Raw genomic sequence first — 24667 nt, 5'->3', positions numbered from 1 at the left:
GCATTAGTAGGTCACTTACTGTGAAGGACTGTTTACATTACCAGTGGGCTTGTAACAGGTGGTCAATAGTTAAGTGGTTTCTGGTTTCTAGAAACTGACCTTGGAGCACTGAACACACTGACTTTCTCTGCGGTCATGCCTTTAGTGTTGAAGACTGAGTCAGATAGTTTTTTGGGGGGGAAATTACACACTTTGTTATTTCCTCTTATTATATTAATTTGGAACACTAACTTGGCAAATGAATAAGCGTGTTATCTCTGCCCCTTATTATAACTCCGTGATTATACCCATTCAGTTCTGAAGTCATTTGTTGATCAAAAATGCAGGGTTTCAAAATTTGTGGAAAGTTATATCACACGGTTTATTTAATTCACCAGCACAAAATAAACTGGGTATTAAAAGATATGGTTGAGAAGTAACTAATGTCTATTATCCTGAAGACAAAATCAAAACACAGATGAGTTAATTCATGTTCTTTACAGATTTGAATTTATCGAACTGTGTACATCATTTCCACGTACTGAAGCTTTCCTCGTTCTATGAATTAATTGCCTCATTTCATGAACCAAAAATTAAACTCATCAAGTTACATTAAAAAAACACAGTTAAATTAACAGTGACCTGGACAAAATAGTTTCGATTGTAAATCCAAAAAACAAATCAAAAGTATTTGTACTCTGTGATGCCGAAAAAGATACAAGAGGCTTCGGCAAATTCTTTTGTGCGAGCATTATCCCCTCTCACTTGTTCATCCTCAACACACAGCAGTACACCAAAGCGTCCTACACCAGCCGTCGTCCCAAAATATGTTCCTGCCAAAGATCCCAGCAAATATGTTTTGGGCAGTGTGTGTGATCTTGTGCGGGATGTTGACGACTATAAAATAGCTCTCAGTCGAGTGGCATCCCAAGCAGCATCAAAGCCTGAAACTATGGGGTGAATGCTGTGTTCATTGCTCTTGAAAAAGGAGTTTTCGGAAGGTGAACTTGCTTGTAAAAATGTTACCGGTAAAACGAGAGTTCCCCTATCTAAGAAAATCCTGAATATTCCCAAGCTTGAGGACAGCATAATGCGGGCTATTTTTCGTAAAGCAAGACTCCAATTTCCTGAGTTTCAGGACAGCCACACAGACAGCAGATGCCCAACCGTTCAACTCCTTAATGATGCATGCAAACACATTCGCCCGAAAATGACCAACACAAAATGATGGGCGAATGCATGCATTTACTATTCACTGACTGGAACACCATGGTATGAGATTTGGGAGTGTGCAAATCACGCATTAAAGGGGTAATCTTTAATTTGTCACATTTATGTAATACAAATTTTAGAAGGTTATTAAAATCTTAGTTAGCATTGTGAAATCCCAAAGATACCTTGTTGACTTCTTAAGTCATTTTCAAGTTCCACAAACCAGAATTGTCTGATCATAGAGGTAACAACATATTTTCAGCACTTGACATGATCAACATTCTCTACCCAACCTTCCTTATATTATGCCAAGATTTCTTTTCCTGATAAAAAGATATCGAGATTGTTTGAGATACAAATTACAGGGCATATTGTTCATGACCTTTTGTGCAGTAATATTGCCAGATTGAATGCAAGTAAAGTTATAAGAGCCTGAAGTAGTACCAATGCTTTTCAGGCAGATAAAAAAATAAGCTTTGCATTCTTTAAAAGGGTCAAAATATATTTATTTCAAGTGATACAGATAGAGCAGTTTCATGAAATTGTGTAGGGATTGAGCAATTCTTAGATTTGCAGTCTTTGCCTGTGGCTCGTCCGTCAACAGAACCACAGGTGTCCTTGAGTGGCCTGCCTGGCCAAAACCGCAGAGTGGGGGGGGGGGCGGAAGAATGTGTAACAAATACTGATGACTTCATTGCGGGGAGATTGTGGGGGAAATCTCAGCAGCCTTCAACATTCCACCGCAACACTCTACCGCAGTTTTCCCTCAACTTATCCCGGACGAGATTTGAGATGACCCCTTAATGACCTTTGATGACATTTGGGCATTTTGAGATATAAGAGAAAATTTCCTTAAACTATTTTGATCCAAAATCCAAATGATGTAAACCATTTTACAACTTTGTGTTGCGCTGTTTGAAACATTTATATTGCAAAATTTAAATTTTATTAAGGGTTTTTATTTAAAACACAATTACTTGCATAAATAAAAACGAAACTTCATTAATTTTGTATTATTATTGAAGTTAACAAAATTGTTTGTGAGAAAACATTAGTTTTTTAAGTTTGTCATTTTGAACAAGTGATAAAATTGATCAGTCTGGTGCTGCGGGAATAGCAAAAACTATCCAACATTAAGTGAGTCGGGCTACACACACGATGTAAGCAATGTAACATGCATGCTGGGAGTCATGTCTTCGCTGATGATGTTTGGTGGCAAATTTTGTCAAACTGTCTATAGCAAATAAAGTTGCCCAAATGTGACACAAGTGATTTGATAAGCACCACATATCATTAGCAGGTTTGAGATTGTAAATTTAGGTGGTGTATTTTGCACAAAAATTTGAATTGATACCACTTTCTCTGGCCCTCTTACAGCTGAGTAATCTGGTAATATTAAAGTTTATATGTTGCAGCCAAGACTGACTACCATTGTTTCCGGCATAGGTTGTTTCTGATTGAATTTGTTCAGTACTGCATGCTGAATGTATGTGCATTAGTTCAGCAATTTTAGGTAGTGTAACTTAAGTCAATCTCGGCCTTACCTTGTGCACTTTGTCAAGTCTTCTTGCTTATTTCCACTGAAAAGTATGATAGTGGTATTCATTATGTGGGTAGAGAAAATAATGCTACATCCTACCTCCAGTTTTTTCGTTATGTTTCATATTCTCCTGCATTCACATACCCCTGCCCAGCCTGCACATGCAAATTTCTCATGTGCCTATTACAGTTCACTAAAAAGACTGCCCCTTGACCCTCCACAATGTACTGCAGTCCCACCACCATGTTCGTCTTTCTTTTCTCAGCACCTATCATTTATGGATGTGTCTACGGCATTTTCGGAGTTTCAAATTTTGTAACTTTTCGCATTTGTGAATTGACTTGATTCCTGTTTACGAATAAAGAGTTAGTTCTTTTCTATTGATAACAGTGCTTATTTTTATATTTTGTATTCTTGTTGTTCTTTTCTGCCCCTTTTTCTGTGCATTATATACAGGTTTGAGCTTGACCTACCTATGGTGTGTTGTGTATGGCCGTTGAACAGGGCGCATTGCCAGCCCATTGTTCTCAATGTGGTGCATGCGTTCAAATAATAACGGCCCAACGCTGTATTGGTCCAGCCATGGAGCAGGGCTTGGCGGGCTGCCTCACTCCTTTGTGGTGCGGGTTTGCATTATTCAAGATTAATGGCCGTGACAGGGAGAGACTCAGTGGAGTAAATAGGCCGGGGTTGAGCATGCTATCCCACAACACTACCCTTGATCACTGATGACTGCGCCGTACACCGACCGACTATGCTGAGCATGTGTGCTGCAACACTATGCTTGGTCATTGATGCCCACTCCACATATCTACAGATCAGGTTGAGCATGCTATACCGCAACACTACCCCTGATCACGGTTGACCAGAGCCTAAAAGACTGCTCCTTTCTCTATGTTGCAGGTACTGGGCGTCGCTACCTACCACATCCCCAGGCAACCCTACCGACCGATGGCCCAGCAGGGCTCGTAGGGCGACAGTCCGCCGTCTGCCCCGGGTCCCTCACCGGCTTCTGCTTGCCAGGCAGCGTCCATTCAGAAGCCGGGCCAGTCAACCCCCTCCAAGCAGGCAGCGGGTTCCACAGGAGGTTCGCCACGCTCCACTGCTTCTGCCACAGGCAAATCTGCAATACAACATGGCACTCAGCCTCCGATTGCATCAGACGATGTTGGCCTTTTTGGACTGCTAAGCCACCGGGGCTTTCATCAGCCACACCCCATCCGCAGCTCTGGTCTGCCGATGGACTCCAGCCATGAGGCCACCAAACCTGACCTGGGATGCTCCTCACAGGATATGACCGACCATTTGAGGGACCCCCGCCCGGCTGTACCTTCAACCTTCCCGATCTCCGGCTCCCCGCACCATTGAAGGCTAAGAAGGGCAAGGCCAAGTCATCTTCTTTGGTTTCTTCCTCGTCCAAGGCTAAAAGAAAACGCCGCTCCAATCCGGATCCACCCCAGTGGATGGTGACCCTCCAGTCCCTCTTGGAGGCCTTCACCTCTCTCGCCCGCGGCGACGGCACCCGACCCGGATCCCCTCCCATTCTAAGAGGTGGTCTCTGTTGATAAGCCAGAATCGCTCCCCCAGCAAGACCTGGCTCAAGATCGTGGTGACACTCTCCATTCCGAACACGGTTCGGCTCTTTCCTCCGCAGGCCTTCAATCGCTCTCTTCTGAGGATGACAACACTGATTCTATTCCTGGCCTGACTCGACCTGAGGGCCATCTCCACCTTCGTGAATGCGACTTGATCCAAGTCCTCAGGCTCTGTCGTTAGACGCCTGCAGAGCAAGGACGCACTTTGTTCAAGCATCACCCTTCATGCCTCGGAGATCTTTCCAGAGATACCCCTGGATGATGATGAATGCTTTTGCAAAAGTTAGGCGCTAGTGCGCAACTCCTCCGAGGGCTAAATCTTACTACCGCTTTCCTCAGGGGTTGTCTCTCACTTCCTGTTGACCCCAGATATCCCTTACGCTGCCAAAGACAAGATTTTATCCAACACCTTCCAAGAGAAGGACAGGGCCAACTTCATCTCAGTTCTTGCCTACATGTAGCTTCTCTCTTCAGCCTTCCTCCTCCTCCTTCTCTCGGAATATATTGCTTGAGCCTGTGAAGAGGACTCTCCTGTCTCAGCTGATTTTGCCACCCTTGCCCTGCAAGGCCTTGATGAGGGTCTTAACTCTGTCTTTGAACAGTTAACCCACATTGTGGTACAGGCCACTTCCAGCCGCAGAGCCAACGTGGTGGACACCATGCACATTCCCTAAGAGTTGGTCAAGAACAAACTACTGGATCTGCTGCTTCTCAGTGACAACTTGTTCCACGGGAAATTTAATGGTGGCCTTGAGTAGGACGTAAAGCATATGGAGAAAACCTCACTTTGTGAACCCATGACTCCATGCCACCCCCCTCTCCAGGCCGCTCCTTTGGTCACCCGCTCTGGTCAGCTACTCGGCCATAAGACCCCCGACGAACTCCGCCCCCAACCACTCCTAGAAGACTCCAGCCACACCTTGCTCACCACGGGTTCACATACCATGCCTCGGTCCCGTCAGAGGGTGACCCCGGTGAGTACTTGCCTTTGCCTTCAGCAGCCATTAATCCCGAACCTGTCGGTGGCTGCCTGAAAAATCTCATCGGGTTCTGGTGCAGAGATTACCACAGAATTACTGCAGAAATTACCGCCCATGGCTACACCCCCAAGTTCAGAAGCTCCCTGCCATCCAAGATGGTTTTCCATTGTACTCCCCCTCCATGCGACAAGTTTAAGCACCTGGCTCTGGAGGAGATTTCAACATCATTATGTGAGCAAGCCATCACAATGGTGCACCCAAGTCATTTTTCCACTGGCTTCCTCTCATCATTTTTTCTGACACCCAAGAAAGAAGCGGGAAAGTGGTGATTGATAACCAACTTGAAACCGCTCAACTAATTCATCAGGCCAAAACAGTTTTGGGTGGAAACCTTGAACATAGTCTTGTGCTCCCTACCGGTCCCGTTGGGTTGTCTCCATAGATCTGTAGGATGTGTATCTTCATATCCTGACACACAAGCAGGACCACAAGTTCCTTTGCTTCAAATATTGTGGCCAAACCTACAAGTTCCGAGCTCTTCCATTCGAGCTCTCCACTTCACCAAAGGTCTTCACCCAGGCCGCCAAGACACTTGCAGCCCATCTACGACAGGGCAACGTTCTCATTTATCAATACCTAGATGACTGGTTAATCATTGGCCGTTCCCCACCGAGGCCAAGGCCTGCACTTTTCTCACCCTCAACTTCACAATGTGCCTGGGGTTTCTAATCAACTACTCTAATCAGTGCATCCTCGACCTGCTCCAGTGTCTGTTGTCTGAGGTTTCTCTGGTGTTAGCATGGCTTCGTCTCAGCTTAATGGCCAGCCTTGTCGATCTCGTCCCATGGTGTCGACTGTGGATGTGACCACTTAAACTGCATCTCCTATCTTGGTACCGTCCCAAGAGCCACCCGATTACTACCCTGGTCCCTCTTCCATCAGATATTCGCAATCACCTTCGGTGGTGGACTGTTATCGAGCATCTGTCGGCCGGTCTTCCTTTTGTACCTCCAGATCTGGTCGTGACTGTGACGATGGACGTGTCACTATTCAGATGGGGAGCCTCCCTTCCTCCACTCCACACCTCCGGGATCTGGGACACTGCCTTCCCAAGCAAACACATCAGCATGTTGGAACTCCAAGTGGTGTTCAACACTCTGCGTTACTTCCAACAGCATTTAGTGGGCCGTTCCATTCGAATCATGAGCGACAACTCCACAGAAGTCATCAACCATCAGGGCAGCACTCTCTCTCAACTCTGCGTCCTTGCATGGCAGCTCTTCAGGTGGGTGAGTGATCAAGGGATCACCCTGCAGGCTGTCCACTTAGTGGGAACAAGCAACAGCATAGCAGATGCACTCTCTCGGGGTGCTGGACTCTTCATCTGAAGGTGGTCAGCCAGATTTTTGTGGAGATCGAGGGTCCTCATATCAACTTCTTAGCATCTGCCAACAATACCCATCTTCCGACATTCTACTCTAGGTTCCCTCACCTGCGGGTATGGGCAACGGACACCCTACAGGTCTACTGGTCAGGCCTTCTGGCGTACACCTTTTCCTCCAATCTCCCTCATCCCTTGGGTCATGTCCAAGATAGAACGGGAGCCATGTCGGATCCTCATCGCTCTGTTCTGACCTGGCCAAGACTCCTGGCACTGACAAGAGTTCTGGTAGGATGGCCGCCGGTCCTTCCAGTCAGGGAGGACATCCTTCATCAATCCAAGTCAGGGATCTTCCACCCAGCACAGGAAGGTCTTCACTTGAATTGCTGGATGTTGTCCTTAATCCCTACAGATGCGCCCATGGTGGCCCAGGGTCGACAACTATCCACTCGCCAAATGTACAACACCCAACTAAAACATTTTACTAAATGGAGTGACGACCACAATGACAACGACGATGTCATATATCTGTTTCACTCGAGCCTCCAGATTGCCACCATCTGCAACTACTGGTCAGCCTTGGCAACTGTTCACTCAGGCTTCAGTGATAGATCGACTGTCTCTGACAATGCTGTTATCCACCATCTCCTTCAAGTAATGTTTTGTCGAGCATCCCCACATCAAATGCCTCATTTTATCCTGGGACCTCGGAAGTGTCCTATGCATTCTTGCTGGTCCCCCCTTTAAATTGCTGTCCAATGCATGTGACCTCCATCTCAGCATCCAACTGGCGTCTCTCCTTGTGGTCGTTACATCAAGACGAGGTAGCAAGCCACATGCCCTATCTGTTGCAGATGGTCACATCCACTGGGAGCCACACGGGGTTCGCCTTATCCCAACCATTGGTTTCTGACGAAAAACCAGATGCTTACCTTCTGGCCTCTCGACATATTCATTCTAGACGTAGCCTCTCTTTTGAGAGACAACTCTGACAAGAGATAGTGTCCAGTTTGGACCCTCAAGTGGTATCTTGCCCGGACCAAGCATCACCAAGAATCTAATTGCCAGCTCTTCGTTACTACAACAAAACCTTTTTACTTGGAGTCAAAGGACACTATTGCCCAATGGACAGTCTCAACGATTATCTTCGCTAAACCGAGACTGGCCGACACATCATGATGAGATGACCTGATCCACGTCAGGGCCCACAATGTTCGGGCCGCCTCTACGTCCTGGTCGTACCTCAGGGGAGTTCGGCTAGCTCAAATCAGCCAGAAGGCTTGCTGGAAATCTTCCTCCTTTCGTCACCAAGTGCTACCTGAAAGAAGTTCTGCAGAGTGAAATAGCCCATGGCAGAGTGACCCTGCACTTGGCGTTCCGGACAATGTCCAGTGATGTTCTGGGCTGGATGGTAGATACTTCGACTTAGGGCAAAGATCAAAAGTATTTTTCCCATTCCGGCCGCATTTCTCCTGTTCTGCATGGGGATTAAATAAATCCAACGATGGGCCTGTCCTCCCGCGGTAGAAGTCCTGGCTTAGGCAATCGCCGAGGGAAAGACTAGAGCTTATTAGAATTTCCATTGTGTGCGTCCTTTGTGATGTTAAATACTCGTTCGCCTGCGTGCATGCATGGCCACAATGGCAGAGGTATGCGAAAATTTTGGCAAGTTTTGATTGAAACAAATATACATTGTGTGCTAACACAAATTTGTGATGCCTGGGCAAGTTTTTGTATTGAATATCGTTCAACCCCGGGGAATGGAATACTGCAGGAAATCTAACTCCATTGCATACGCATGAGGTATAAACTGGTCCACAGTGGACTACAGTGTGGTAATTTTTGCAGCTTACGTTAATTCTTACGCTGAAACATAACGGCAAAGAAGAGGCAGCGCTATGGGATCTTTGTTTATACTCTACTCATTACTACTGGAATGGAAACCAGCCCAGATGGACATAATAGACTTGTAAAGGTACCGTAAGTACAGTTCACACCTCGCAAATCGTGTGGTGTGTCTGTTCGTTTCTGTCAGTTTTGTGTGTGTGTGTGTGTGTGTGCAGGTGTGTGTAATTATTTATCTTGTGTATTATCAGTAGTCAGTTGGTGAGTGTTGAAAAAAAGAAAAACTGCCATATGGCTCACCTAGGGAGGATACCCATCTAATTCCCAAACTTGGTAATTTCAAGGACATAAAAATTTAGGTTTAACAACGACCCTTGCTTGCGCGCTGCTGTAACTACATGTAATTGTAGATATTTGCACGGTGAAATCAGGCAATCAGTTGTGATATGAGCAAAACAAAGTGTTATATTGTATTTACAGTATTGAAACAAAGACTTCTCCCAAGAAATGTGTGTAAATTACACAAATCAAATAAGCCAAAAAATCTTTACTGTTAAATGTTCTTAAAACTTAAGGCCAGAGAATCAGTACGTTATTCCATACACTTAAGCTGGCAGCAACCTTCCTGCACATGATCAACCACATCAAGTTGGAGGAAGAGGTGGCAAAGGGGCATCCCCTCCTTGTACTACTTGCAGACAGTAGCCCAGACTTCAACGTTTACCATGCGGTAAACTTCTCTTACTATGGCTGCCTCTTCAAGCAGTGCAAGCTAGATGCCCTCATTGCCACCTGCTACTGCCCAGGCGACTCATCACTGAATCCTGTGGAGCGGCTGTGGGCTCCCTGCACCAAGGCACTAACATTTCCATCCTTCCCTGCATCAATGGTAATGGCAACTGACAAAAACGTGACTGCCTTGAATTAGTGCTGCCTCATTCCTGCACCTGGAGTAAGAGCTTGAACGCAAGACTTTGGCCACTGCTTCAAGATAGTAGGAACCAGCGAAACCAAAGTCTATAAAGCCAAAACTACTCTTTTATCGCGAGACTGTTGTTTAGAGCTAAGTCGTGACTCCATTAGAAATAAACGGAGACATGCAGACAATGGACCTAGCTCTGCAAGGCAATTTCAGACACGGCCCTGAACGTCGATCACAACTGGCATCAGAGGCAGCATGTAGGGAGAATTGAAGTGTGAATGTCTCATTATTTGCAAATGTTGTCTTATGGTACCTTGTTTTCATTTTCCATAGTCTACAATTTATAATGATAACATTTATACAAAGTCTATTCCAATGTGTTTGAGGAGTAGTACACAAATTGCGTGAATTTTTTTATCAGTCTATAAAGATTCTTTCTACATTAATTTGGAAGCATGGGGTTATACATGTAGTTCCTTTCCAGCCGCTTGAAGAAGGTTCTTTAGTTATGCTTAGAGATCATATGCACGTATGGTGTATAACGAATAATCGCTGCTTTGAAAAATGAATGCTGCAACGGCTAAGAATACACACGCCTGGGCCTCCAATCGCAGCGTGCAAGGTCCGCCCTCACCGAAATGGCCACAAATGGACATGCCTCTTTGGCAGCTTGCTTTCGCGATCGCAAGCCTACATTAAAAAGGACCGGTGTTGAAAGGGCATTCTTTCAAACTATGTTCAGACACCAAAAAGTGTGTTTGTTAATTTTAGCAAACGTTAATCACAAAATCAAATTAGTTATGGCAAGTCGCAAATCATGTTCTTTCAAGTCCAGCCCAAAGTTCATTTGCCAAGAGGTAATTTAATTCCTGCAAAAACTCATCCCGTCATTGAGCGTGCTTAAGAGGAAGCACCGTAGTTAAGTGCATTAGACTCGTTCTAATACATCTTTCTTTCTCTCCATCTTTGGAAAGCCCTGGAGTGCTGTCAAGTATGTCTTTTCAAAAAGTGAGGCATATTTTGTCAAAGTTCATGTTAATGAAGTATATTTTTTCCAATTTTGTTTTTATGAAGGATACTTTTTCAATTTTGTTTTTGCAAGATCTACTTCTCCCAAGTTTGTTTGTTTGTTCAAGATATATATTCTCCAGTTTGTTCCTGCAAGATTTATAAATAGAAATGTTGTTTATTTCTTTGAAAACAAAACAGTTTGCATGATGTATTCAAGTTCTTTTTCAAAGTTATACATATATTGACCCTGATCCTGAGTTGTGCAAATCACTGTAACCACTTTCAACTTACAAGCAATTAAACTTCAACATTTTTTAATTATATAAAATCAACCTTGAAATACCTCATCTTGCATTTTTGCAGCGTGAAATGGAGCAAATTCAGGTCTACCTGACCCTTGCTTCTGGTCCAATCCAGGATTGTTGCAACTTAAATTTGATAAAAGATATGAAATTCCTTTCAGTGATGTAAGTGTAACCCATACTTACAAAAACTGCCAAAACAGATCTTTCCTTCTTTTGATTTAAACACTTTTAATTCAACACTACTTCCTGAACCACAAAATCAGTTTTGTTAAATGTGATTACCTACTGTAATGCTATGATTATGAACACAAAATTCAACAACAATAATTAAGGTGAATAAGGTGAGTAAAATGAATAAGATGCTCATCTTATGATGACACTCATCAATGATGACACTCAATTGGTAATAAAACTGTATTAAGTACATGAACCAGGATCCTGGATTTTTCTCAGTTCTTTCCGTGCTTGTCCTGAGTTCTAACACAAGGAACAGCCAGTTCCAAATGGATATTAGCACGCACATGTCACTGCTCAAGTTTCAGACTTTTCAGACTGTGGCAGACAGAATAGACAGTGTAGACTGCCTCCGTGTACTGTGGGCCAAAGATAACTCCACCATTCATGTCTCTGCAAAAAGCCTGATTCTGAGGTAGAGTCCATACCACTTGCAAAATACTTTCAGCTCACTCAGTGAATGGCATTGATGACACACCCACCATAGCTACCTGGGTCTCATCTGAATTACAATCTGAACCAACTGTGGTAACAACTGATGTTAGCGAAGTCATAACGAATACATGTGGGTAGCACCTGGTACCTTAGAGTCAAAGAAACCATGCAGATATAGACATGCTAACTTTGAAGTACTTTCAAGGATCTTGCTTCATTTCAAAAAGAAGTTCCATTATCAAAATGAGTTCCGGAATGCCTAATATTAAATGTACAACATAATAAAAGCTCTCAGAAATATCAATATATCATCAATGATTGACTTAAGTTCCAGGAAATATGTTTCCAAAAATGTAACAAGTGACAAAGTGCATTAATCAAACTGTATTCTTCATCTAATTAATATCAAATTATGAATCATATTGGTTTATATCTAACCCAAACTTTGATGTACATGTAAAAATACCCCATACATGTTTACACCAGTATGTAAATATATATATCCCTATGGGCAGGACATGATCTATTAATACAGGCATTTCCATTTACCTGTAGGTCCTACAGCTTCATTCACAGCCACAAAAATAACCCCATTTAATCCAACAATAAAATCCACTTAAGTAATCTGCTAACCCCATGACATGTGTAAGGCTTACCTGAGAGCCAACATTGTCAAACTTTGCTGAAATAATTGTTTTGTCTGGCAAAGAGCAAAAGTAGCATTAACCACTTCCTGTCAGGGACTCCGGGATTGGAGACGCATGGTTTATATGGGTGGCCGGGGTCTCCGAACTCGGACAAAGGAAACAGGGCCCTGTAACAAAAGACCGTACTCCGAACAAAAGACCAGGCTGCTGGGCATTACCGGCATTTTTCACTCTCAAAAGTGGTGATAATCCAGCCTTGTTTTGAAACCCTATACCAGGGTTTGGGGCATTGAGAGCGAGCGGATTACCACCGGGGACAAAAGCGCTCCACTGCCACAGCGATGAGCCACACAGCACCGCTGCACGCTAATCTGGCCCCTATTGAAAAGAGGTCAGCAGTGCACTGAGCCAGGTTCGTGAACAAAAGACAGTTATATAACACCGCACAATCTGGACTCTGTTTACAAGGCTGCAGGCCTGGCTGAAATACTCGGGCGTCAATGAAGGTCACCCATCAACTTAGAGTAGTGCCTGAAGATTACTTCGTGCGGCTATAAATGACAGTTAAATGAAATGATGAATTTTTTAAGGATTTTGAAAATGGAAAAAATGATAGTCATGCCGGCCCAGCATCATCAACATTGAAAAATTCCCCGGCACGAAGTGGTTAATTATCTCCCTACCATAGGTCTAGTCAAAGGTTTTTTCCTCCCCTCGCATGCGAGTTTCAAGAACACGAATCTTTTCATGTTGATCCTGCAAGTAGTCATCCCCAGAGCCATCAGCAGGTCGTCAAGAGAGGGCATAAGCATCTTGGTTGGTTCGTCCTGGCTTGTAGTGAGTAAACCTTTTGGCTCAATCAGCTGACGATGAGAATTCCATTTGGCAGCTCCTGTCGTGCGGGATCAAGATCGTTCGTCCTCTTCTGCACCCTTCCACCGGATGCTGGCTGGAAGCCAAAGATCTTTGCGTAGCCCCTTCGAGAATCCGCTCTCCTTTCTGCCTCATTGACCTTCCTCTTTGCCGTCTTCGCCTAAATAAATAAATAAATAATTTGTTTTGTTTAAGTTATTGTACGTTTGTTCAATCAATGGAATGAAATAAAGTTTCCATTTGAAAAGTCTAAAGTCATTCTCTCCTTTCTTTCTTTGGTCAAACGCTCACAAAAAAGCAGTATCTTCCAAATTCATTCACAGATTTCGGCCAGATTTGGACATAATCTAGCTTGGCCAGAGTTTCATGTGTAGTGTAGTGGCATGTTTAGCCAGTAGTCACTAGTGATCATTTTCTTCAAGGTTACAAAAAGCTTCTTCTTCCACAACCTCGGTCCAATTATTGTCAAACCTGGTCTGTGGCATCTCTGGACCAAGCCTCATAAAAGCTGTTCACAAAGTTAGCCAGTGGTCACTTAGTGGTCGGCAGTGGTCATTTTCTTCGAAATAACAAAATGTTCCTCCCACAGTCTTGGTCGAACTACTGTCAAACTTGATTATTTACAGCTTTAGAACAAGCCTCAGATTGGATGTTTACAGAATTGGACCATTGGTCACCTAATTGTCATCAGGGATCATTTTCTTTCATTGCATGGCGGAATACTTACCAGTTTTGCTATATCTATCAATATCTGCCACCTTCCTTTGCTGATTTCAGCCACATCTGGACATAATTTTCCTTCCATAACCTTCCTGTCCTAATTGACCAGTGTACAGAGTCAAGGGTCACCCAGTGGGTGGTTAACAGAATTCGCCCAATGGTCACCTAATGGTCAGTGGGGGTCGTTTTTTCAAAACATTCTTCTATTGTTTCTCCAAAAGTAAAACTTGATCGATTTCATCTCTACAACAAGCCTTATGTACGGTTTACGCAGAATTCAGCCAGTGGTCACATGGTGGTCCATGGAGGTCACTCAGTTTAGATCAAACATATTAATGTAGGCCTACTAAATTATTCAGCTGAGCGTCATCATGTACATGTATGTAGTGGCCTCACACAGCAACATATATTATGCTAACTGCCCACTGGCCAACGTGTGTTGCACATAGTACATGTATGTACTACTTTAAATAGGCAGATTTGGTGACGCTATTACTTTGGTATTCCCAACAGTCATGTGTGCAGTGATGGAAAAATTGAATCTGGTCCATACCTCTAATATGTAGAGAATTCTGTGCAAAGCTTGTTCCCCGAACCATACTATACACAATTTGCATCAGCAGGAGTAATGACATGTATGGTCGGACTTGCCAGGAGTCACCTTGTATGCACCTTCAACATTTCCAAAAGCTGTTCACGGCTGATATATCTGTGCTTCCCGAAGCACAATAGCAGTAACAATTTTGAATCCTCTACGTTTAAGTTTTATAACATTGCAACTCCACATTGACAATTATTGAGACCTAATGCTGGCATTTTCATATTTTCCCAAAAAAATTGTGCAGGTTAAGTACACCGCACACTTGAACTTTTGTTGGACTTTGTGAATTATGAAGCACAGAGTTAGTTTATTTTCATTTGACTCAGGTTTACCAGCTGGCCCTACACCACACTGTTAGCTACCAGAAGGCACAGCAACAGCTAGGCTACCAGCCAGTCCCACGTGGCTTGGAGGACTCTGTGGCCCATCTGCGACAACTAGGCTATGGCAGAGCCCTGCAAGAGACCAGCCAGACAAGTTGGACCTCATCACTGCTGTTCAAGGTTGTTCTGTCTATTTCTATCATAGTTGTCTTTATCGCAGTGTTGCTGTAAGGTCAAAAGAGAATCTGTAAAGGAGATAATTTTACTAAAAGATGCTGATTTTTGGTCAGCATTGGATCACTGCATGGCCCATTGACACTGCCTTTTACTGCCAAAGATATGCTTTTTCCACTACACAGAGGGACCAAGCCAGCTGACATTGTCGAGGCTAAAATATCAGCAAAGCATTTATTCTTTTTCCTGTCATGCCTGAGTCCACTTTTTAATGCCAACAGAGAAGGTACAAATAATACAAAGGGGTTGCAACAGATGTTTTTGGATGGCTAATGCACTGCAAAAGTATCTGTATGATGAATTTTGTAAAAGCCACATACAGTGAACTCCGGCTAAGGCAGCACTCTCAGGACTCAAGAAATTATGACAACTTACGTGAATGCCGACTTTTACTGTAAGTCGTCATGTTGCCGACTTACATGTACACATGTATTGCCCATGTACATTATGATTCCTTGCACTAATTCAACGGCTTTGATTTACCTTGGTAAATTCGTTCTCAATTAGTATCATCACGGGCTGCAAATTCGATAATTGATCATGTGCTCCTAAGGATGAAGCAAGGACGGCAAGCCACTTGCGTATTCACATCACAACTTGACAGTGCAGTACGTATTTACATGATACAGTTACGGTACAGAAAACATACACTCATCCACACACACGCATTAGTTAAGTTTGTTCAATATAGTCTGGATACCAGACCCAATGATTCTGACTACCCGACAAATCATTATCAAGGTCGTCAGGGAATCTTTTGGCAGGGAACCAGACTACGTTCAATAAGACAGCCCCAAAATGGACAGAATGCATGCATATAGCACTAGAGGGGTTACGGGTATTGATGTACTCATGCTGGCCAATTATCAACCACGACCTGTGCTGCTGATAAACAGACATCAGTCAAGCAGTGTGGGACTTGTAACTTGACACTTGTTGGCAACTGCAGCGAAGGAAACTGATACCGAAGCACTTTTTTTTTAAATGGCAACTTACACAAAGGAATTTTTGTGGTTTTGTGGAAAAGAGACAGAGAAAAACATGCTGACTTATACGAAATGACAACTCAAAATGCCAAATTAGAAATGAAATTTTCAATGGAAATACATTACAGACAATCAGGACTTTTGTCAAAAGGCCGACTTAGACGATATGAACAGTTACGTGATGCTGACTTAGTCAGAGTTTGCTGTACTTGTTGATGCATTCATGTGCTTGGCATCAAATCATTGGACATTTCTGTGACTATACAAATCTACTGTATCTGGTAGCTATCTCATTATTCATATTCATAGCTAAACCATGCGTACACAAAATCTTCACCAAAGCAAAGATTACTTATGTAGCAGCTGGACTGATGTTGGTCTCAAGAGGGCAAGAATGTGCACAGATTGGATACTGGTCCTGTTCCTTTTTCGGAGTTGTCTTGCTTTGGCGTATGGAAAGCATGTTGACTCAGTAACCAGGCAGTCAGTCAATTCAGGATGAGAAGAGCAACAAATAAATTTGTAGTAGTTTCAAAACAGTGCTGGATTACCTTCAAAAAATGCAAGTCTAAAAATGATGGCAATTCCCAGCAGCAGGTCCTTTGTTCAGAGTACAGTCTTTTGTTACAGAGACCAGCTATTTTGTCCGAAACCGGGCACCACAGCTCCGTGTATAAACACACGGTGCCCGAAACCAGGGTCCCTGGCGAGAAGTGGTTAAGCCCCCACCCCATATATGCTGCTTTGCAGTGTCATTTTGCAACATATGATCAATCAGTGCATCCTAGGCGCATATTTTACACAGTATTTTTTTGGTATTTTCACTGATATGAGAGTACTAGAACAAAGAAAGATATTGTTAAATTTCCAAATTCTATTTTGGATCATGGCTGAGTTAGTATGTACTGGAAATTATTCAAAGTATATATACCTCATATTCTTTTTGTGCACGTTTACAGGGATATGACTTGAGAACTGTTAATTTTGTGTGTCATCTGTCTTCCAGAATTGTGATTTGATTTAGTGGATTTCCCACTGCAGAGGTGTCTGGGGAAGATGTAAGCAGTATTACATGTACACTGTCATTTTATTTGTAAGCAATTCGCTTTTGAATCAAGACCTGTTGTCTTTATGCTGTAGCAAAGTATGGAATTTTGATCGGATGGTTCACATAGGGCCCACTGATACAGTTTTGGAAAGGGCTATATCACACAACATACCGTACTATTGAAAAGTTTTATGTTACTTTCAAACAGCAGCAGTCCCACAGTGATGCTTTTATGATGACATAGCTAATTGAACCACCTGTTGGAAAAAACACACTTTCTGAGATCTTTGATGAATGGCTCTGGTGTGTACATGTAACAACAAGAGTTCAAACACCCTCTATCAAGTTATTTGTCTGTTCCTAGTGTTAAACAGTCATAATGTGTTCAATGATTTTAACTTGCCAAATTCCCTGTATTGCTGGCTGTGTAAATGGGCCCTTAGCCCTCCTTCAAAATTGAGCTGGAGGTTTGTCAGGATTGAGGAAAGAAGAGTCCAGTCTCTGTTTACTTGACATGGGGCCAGATTCCCAATTATGCCATTTGTTCCAGCACAGTGATACATTGTTGAAGCTCAGAAAAAGTGTTATCTTTGAATTATGATAGCATTAATTACATCAATTAGAGCTCTAACTGTTCTGAATTTTCATATGTTGACTGTTGTGTAGTGCAGAGGACAACTTTGAATATTCTGCACCTCAAAGTATGATGTTCTGGCACTGTAAATGGGGTTGTTCTTCATTTCTTAGATTTTGCAATTTGTCAAATGTGTGAAAAATCTGTATAAGCCAATTGCATCCAGTTGCACTTAATTTCCAAATACTTTGAACATTTTGTGGATTTCCACATTTTTCCATTTGTTCCAGCACAGTGATGAATTGTTGAAGCTCAGGAAAAATCTCACCTTTTGAAAACTTATAGCATTAATTACATCAATTAGAGCTTTAATTGTTCCGAATTTTCATATGTCGACTGTTATGCGGTACGTATGACAACTTTGAAAATTCTGCATCTCAAAGTACGATGTACCGGCACTGTAAATGGGTTTGATGTTCTTTTATTTTTCATAATTCTGCAAGGTATCAGATGATTGAAGAGATTAACTAATTGCATCCACTTGCATGAAATTTCCAATCTTGATGATTTTTATACTGAAAACTTTGTACTGGTACCTTAAAGTGTAGTATAGGTTGTCATTATTTAGAAATGTTTTTGATAATTCAGAAAGATTCTTACCTTGAAAAAAAAATAGGCATGTTCATTTTCAAGTTTTGATGGTTACATTTTCTGCCAATGATAACTTTGAAAACTGTACACCTCAAAGTATAATGTAGATGTTTTTGGTATAGATATCTTTGTTGTAGTGTAATGTAGATGTACATGGAGGATTCTGAAAGGGTTCTCACTTTGCAAGTAATCCTTGCACACTAATGTTATTCACTTTTCAAATTGTCAGTTACAGATTCACAGTGACAAATTTTAACCTGCATCACACAAACACATGTAAATGTCTTTGATCAAAATTGAGTTATATATGGAATAATGATGAAATGAAATGGAGTAATTTCAAATTCAATTTTACTAATTCAAATATTTTCTAACTCCTCTTCATGCTATCAGTGGATTTTCACAATTGTTTGTTGGTTTTCTCTATATCCAAGAAATCAGCTCTTTTGTGTTTGAATGGTAATTTTGACCTCATTCATTTTTGCTTGTTTTGATGAAAACATTCTTGTGGTGAAAGTAAATGAATTGTGTAAATCTACATTTTAAAGTTGTGAAGCTAAGAGAAGCTAACAAATTTAGATTTATGAGTGAAGTCAGCTCGACTATTACTAATGTATCTAAAAATTGTTTATGCATACCAAGATAGAAAATATTGAATCAGGATGTCCCATTCAGATCTTTTGCATATTAATTTCTCATTGATTAAGCCTGCAGTAATTTTCCTCGTAGATTGCTAATATTTCAGCCAAACTGCGTCTTGTGTTAGATTATTAGTGTTATTCATGATCGTCCCAAGATTTCGGTACAGATGTGTTCCTCTCGAGGGTGAAATACATGGTAAGGTTGCCCTAAATTCTGCCAGATATTTACATGTCTACCAGATTCAGTTATGAAATAAACTTTTCATCAGAAAATCTAAAAGCACTACTTTCTGAGGAGCTGGATGGGTACGTAAATTTGGGACATTTACGTTGGAAAATACTTGGCTTAATGCAAGTAAATTCAAAAACTCTGATGTTGCTACATTGCCTGCAGCCACATGTTCCATATTGCCTGGACACAGATTTTACTTTATACGTAGACATTATCAAAATTGAACTGAAAATGGTACATACATGTAATTCTAAAATTATAATCATAGCGTTATGAAAATAATATGCAATAGTTGTAGTCGTAAACAACAGTATTTTCTATTTCATTGTATAAAAAAAGATTCTAGGCCTACATTCTTTCCCCAATAGTCGTTTTACAAACGTCTTTTGGACTAAAGTGTAACCTTTTAGTTCTTTGTTGAATGGTTAAGGTTCAATCATTGTAGGCCTATGTCATTTCATACATAATCAAATGAGATATTAAATAGCATGGGCATTTAACGAGTATACAATGTGTCCACTGCACTCATTCTACCTAAACAGTTGCTCTATTTGCAATTTCCTTTGCACCTTGTTTTATTTACTAATACTTGACCAACTGTAGTGCACTCTTTATTACCACAATGCATAGCTGCGCCGCCGCCATGTTCATTTTTCATTTACTTTAATGAGGATCCCAGATTAAGCCAGTGCATTCTAATTTTGGTCTAACCAGAGTTTTGTAGACTATATCTTTTACTCGGGGCATGCAGTTCCAGAAGTTTCTTTTAATCAGTCCCAGCATTTTGTTGACACTAATAACCGTGTAGGTAATGTGCTTTGCCCATGTCAGGTCACGAGTCAATTCAACTCCCAGATATATGTATAGTGGTCAACCTCTTGGAGCAATAGGGGATACCTCTTGTGACTTACAGACATGATGAAACACATTTGGGTTTATTGAATTTCATTTCCCATACAGACTTCCAAGCTCATAGGGAATTGATATCTTCCCGACGGGCATGGCAATCTTTTTGTGTTTCTATTTGCTGATAGAAAACTACATGTGCATCATCAGCAAACAGCCTCGTATCCAATTTGACATTATCTGGTAAATCACTGATATGCAAGGAACAGCACTGGCCCAAGGAGAGTTTCCTGTAGAACGCCAGAAACTGTATGAGAACTTTCTGATTTTTCACCATCGATGATAATCAATACTTTGATGTTGTGTCTGATACCAGCTTTCTAAGCTAGCTAGTGGACCTTGATGGGGAACAAAAGCTTCAGTCCATCATGTATATGTACAAAGATGAATCTGACCTTGTCAAGTGTTTGACACAGATTATTGGTGAGGCCTGCAATCTGAATTTCACATTATCTTCCCTGCCTGAAGTCATGATGTTTATCTGATAGTAAGAAATGTGTATCAAAGTGAGCCATAAGGTTACGACCAATAATGTGCTCAAGTTGTTTACATACTGTGGCGCAATAACAGTTATAGTGACACTGACTAGACAGAACGTACCTCGATGATCAGTCAAACCTGTTTGTTGTATAAAGTTAATTAACTGCAGTGCTATGTAGCTATATTCAGACCAAATAGTTGGAGAACTATACGCTGATTCATTTCAACCTGATTGGAATGCTTACATCAATGATATTATTATGCACGGCATTATTAATGGAAACCTCCAAACTATACCAAAACATTTGAGAGATTCTACAATAAACCGAGCAACCCACGCACTGGTCGCAAGGGCTTTTGTAAGGGGCCACAACTTTAATTGCGGGCTATACCTATTACATAACAATCTATTGGAAGGTCCGCTGTAGCTGCGCTGAAAACAATCAGTGCCTGCCACACCCTCACCGTGTAGCCTTTATCAACTCGCCTTAATATGTTAATATCTGTCATGCTCTCTCGCTTGTGATAGAAAATGTGCATTATTTGCTAATTTGCAACTCAACCGCGAATAAATTATTTTCTATCGCACCATCGGCCTTCTGCCCCCCCATCTCCTCCCAACCTGTGAAGAAAGAACATGCTAATAATGCACAAAACTTGGATAACATCGTTCTTCGGCGACAAGCTATACAGGCGGATAGCAACAGCTCCACCAATCAAGTAACAAAGAACGGGAAGGGGTAGAAATACTTAATCAACTTGCACTTTCGTTTATTCAGGAGGCAACTCAGCCACAACTCGGTGCATTCTTCGAGCACAAGCAATACAGAGTGTCTATCACTCAACAATTAGTTTTTGCAAAGCTATAGAAACGCTGGTACTATATTTCGGATATATACAGTATTTATTCATACGACTCTTTCGTATACAATTCTTTGGGCAGATCCGACTACCATAATACAGAGATAATTGTAAAGATACATTAAGTAATTTCAAATGACCGTTTCATATACACGTCATTTGAAAGGTCAGACTACTATAATTACAAGCCTAAATTCTGAGATACCTCAAGTTGATTTTTGAGCGACTCATGCAAGTACCCATCTTTGGATTTGTTGGATTGCCACCTACCAAGTAGTAGGGATAAGACAGTTCTGCGCCACCCCCACCCCCCTTTTCCACCCCGTTTCTCCCTTTCCACCACCCACGCCGGGGTTTCCCACTTCACTCACCTTGACCTTTGGCCCCGGCACACTTTTTTGTCAACAACTCGCGACATGCGCCAGCCTGCACAGACCTCGCATTTACCATAGACCTGAAGGAGAAAATACAATGGACTGCCAACTCCAGCGGGCGCACGTCGATCTTGCGTCAACCGGAAGTGCCGAAGTTACCGGCACAGACAACTTCCGTTTTGCTGTCGTTCGTATACATGATCGTGCTGCGTGCATGAGGTGTTGATATGTCCTCCTCAAAATGGCATAAATTTCCAGGTAATGATTGTGCAGTTGCTGAAAGCAGCGCCTAAAGACAAAAATAGGCGGGTTGAGTTTCTATGGTATACCGAAGAGGCCAGATCCAGCCCAAAAACAGCGAAAAGACGAGGCGGAACGGAATGCGAACGACAAGAATGGAGGCAACACCATGTCGGCCTAGTTAGGAATCGTCAAAATCTGAAGATAACATTGTTTTATAGTAGGCATGATAGGTGAGTTCATAAAATGTGACTATCGGTACATTAGAGTTTTAATGCCAAAGTCTTATTTCTTCTTCAGCTTAGTTGAAATATCGTCAGCTTATCATAAACATGTAGAAGTAGTGCCAAAGAGTGGGGTGATAATATTAACATAATAAAAACTACAAAACATGTAAAAATTAATAAGAAAAAATGGTCTTTTGGTGACCCTTGGATTGTAACAGTTCAGAATGTTGTCACACCTTCGAAACTGGCATTTGAAATGAAAAAAACAATGCAAGTGCAATACATTCTTGAATGCGATAAAAGAAAGTTGGGTTTGAACCCCATTCAAGCGAGCTTTTATTCACTCATACTTTGTTGAATCCCACTCCTTTAGGTTGTGCCAGCATCACTTACACCATCCCCTAACTTGGTCGCTCACATGGACTTGAACAATGTGCGAAGGGATGCCACAATGTTGAGGACACAACAGCTACTGACAGCAGACTGCAAGGAGTACACTGATCTTTTCAGCACTTGCAACACCCATAAGGAGCATAAAACTTTAGCAGGCCACATACTTCAACAGTATATGCAGGATGTTCTGTGCTTGATCCCAGCCTTGCACACTGTGGATTTTTTCCTCAGGAAAGCAATATTTAGTGTTAATAAAGTTATGTTACAGGAAAGAAATCACAAGCTTACTTTATATTGCAATTTCCTCATTCATTTCATCTTACCTCCTTGAAAACTGAAGTAGTTGATTTTAAAGAATGAAGATTTTAGGAGGCGTTCTTTAACCACCAATATTAATGCCAGAGTCCACAGGTCAAGTATCATGATGACTAGTGCACATTACACATTTCATCTGTGTCACATAATGTTGTACATGAGTACCTGCAGAATCTTTAAGAACTCTGCTCTATTCCATATCTTTGGGGATAACACTGCCCTCAGTTATGCCACCTACATAAAAGCCTGTTGTGAATATGGACAAATTCAACTAATAAAGAAAGGCGTCTTACAGGATGTTTTAATGAAACCTCAATTTTATTTGACAAAATTGATAGAGACAACTTTGAAACTATTATATAATAAATGAGGTGCTTGAAAAAAAATACAATGTTTGTATGTGTACATTGTAAATCTGTTTATTTACACTTTGTAATTCGGAATTTGGGGGATTTGGTCGTTTACAAACCAATTTGAGTAATGTTTAGAAGTTTTGCTTGCTCCTCTGACCAGGGGAAGCCAGAAACCCGTCATTAATATTCTGCCTGAAAATTTAACAAGCCGATGCATGTTGTCACTTTTTTTGGCCCCAAAACAATTCAGACTGTATAAAATCAGCTTATAAAGATCCTATTAGTATTACGTACAGTTTATGAAGTAAGGCATGTACATGTACGAAGTCATTGGGGAAATTATGCTATGGGCCTTCATGTTTCACACACATTTTTCTAATATAACACGATGTCCCTTAAATTTAAATCTTGTAGAAAAACACAAATTTGCTCATAGCCCCAGCATTGAAAATATTTTAAAAGACTTGAATATGAACGGGGGAACATGTACTACTACTATGTTTTTCCATTGAAAAATCCGACAACCCCACCTCTGAGATGAGTATTTATAACTCTAAAAATTGCTTTACGAGTCAGAAAAAAAGTTTTGCTGGGCTAAGCCAACCAGACCTGGTAGTGTCGGTGGGGCTGAGAGTACTCGATCATGTTTGCCGATTGTCACGATCGTGCATGAGAAAAGAATACATGCACAGCTTTCCCTGTCTAAACGCTCACTAATTGTTAATAATGCTCACGTTAGTATACTTATAATTATCACAATGTCATAACACACTTGTATGTTGTCTATCTCGTCCATTTTGCGATTGTTTTTCCACGAAAAGAAAAGTTCCGAGGCAAAATTACGAGCGCAGCGCCTGTCGCTATCGTTCATCGCACGTGAACAACGCTACAAAGGTCAACCGGAAGTTTCCTGTGCCGGCAACTCCAGAGCTTCCGGCTGACGGAACATGTTTACGCGCAATGCACGGTGCGCCCGCTGCAGTTGACAGTCCATTGTATTTTCTCCTTCAGGTCTATGCATTTACCCTGTGACCCTCAAACAAAGAAAAAGGGGATTTCCTCGCTTTCCTGGTCTAAACTCGTGACTTCTCACAGCCTCAACCGCCTTAAATAAATGGACTATATACAAAGAATAACAATATATAAAAAACTTGTCAAGTTGTTAGAAAAATGAGAAAAATAAATAGAAACTATATAAAAGGATATGGTAGACCATAAAACAAACGTTAATTGTTATTTCTACAAAGACACGAGGAATGCGATCGATTTGGTAGATTCGTACGATTGTTTTCGTTGTTTAAATTCTGACCGTTTGTTTCATTGTACCGATTGTAAAGAATGCTACGATTGCCACAAATGTAACGACTGCGCCAGATGTGTAACTGCTCCACTTGCAACGATTTCGGTAGATGTATAAATTGCCTGGCTTGTTTTAATTCATAAGACTGTCAAAATTCAAATGCCTTGGACAGTTGCGAGGACTGTTACGAGTGCAGCAATTGTATCGAATGTTTTGGTTGCACCGCTTGCACCTGCTGCATAAATTGTG

At 41.7% G+C, this 24667-nt stretch overlaps 1 protein-coding gene and 1 long non-coding RNA gene across 3 annotated transcripts in view; both read left to right on the top strand.

The window, feature by feature from the left end:
* The window catches only part of LOC110978532 (short-chain dehydrogenase/reductase family 42E member 1-like), a 74597-nt gene extending 55117 nt beyond the window's left edge, over window positions 1-19480 (top strand). The window contains exon 11 of one of the 2 annotated variants that reach the window (XM_022233596.2): window positions 14607-19480. In XM_022233596.2, coding sequence (XP_022089288.1) covers window positions 14607-14834 — 228 coding nt within the window. In that variant the 3' untranslated portion in view covers window positions 14835-19480. Of the gene's footprint in view, window positions 1-3187; window positions 11201-14606 lie in introns of those variants that run through there. The other variant, XM_022233597.2, reaches the window with a different exon arrangement.
* A 2234-nt stretch (window positions 19481-21714) lies between these two features.
* Window positions 21715-23150, top strand: LOC110978533 (uncharacterized). The gene is made up of 2 exons (XR_002598087.2): window positions 21715-22063; window positions 22431-23150. It is a non-coding gene; the product is annotated as an uncharacterized LOC110978533 (long non-coding RNA).
* Window positions 23151-24667: the final 1517 nt, after the last annotated feature.

This window comes from Acanthaster planci, linkage group LG07 (assembly GCF_054643075.1).
Source record: "Acanthaster planci isolate LZ-2023a linkage group LG07, COTS_SCS, whole genome shotgun sequence".
Classification (NCBI taxonomy): Eukaryota; Metazoa; Echinodermata; class Asteroidea; order Valvatida; family Acanthasteridae; genus Acanthaster; species Acanthaster planci.
This window is presented reverse-complemented; position numbering and strand designations above follow the sequence as displayed.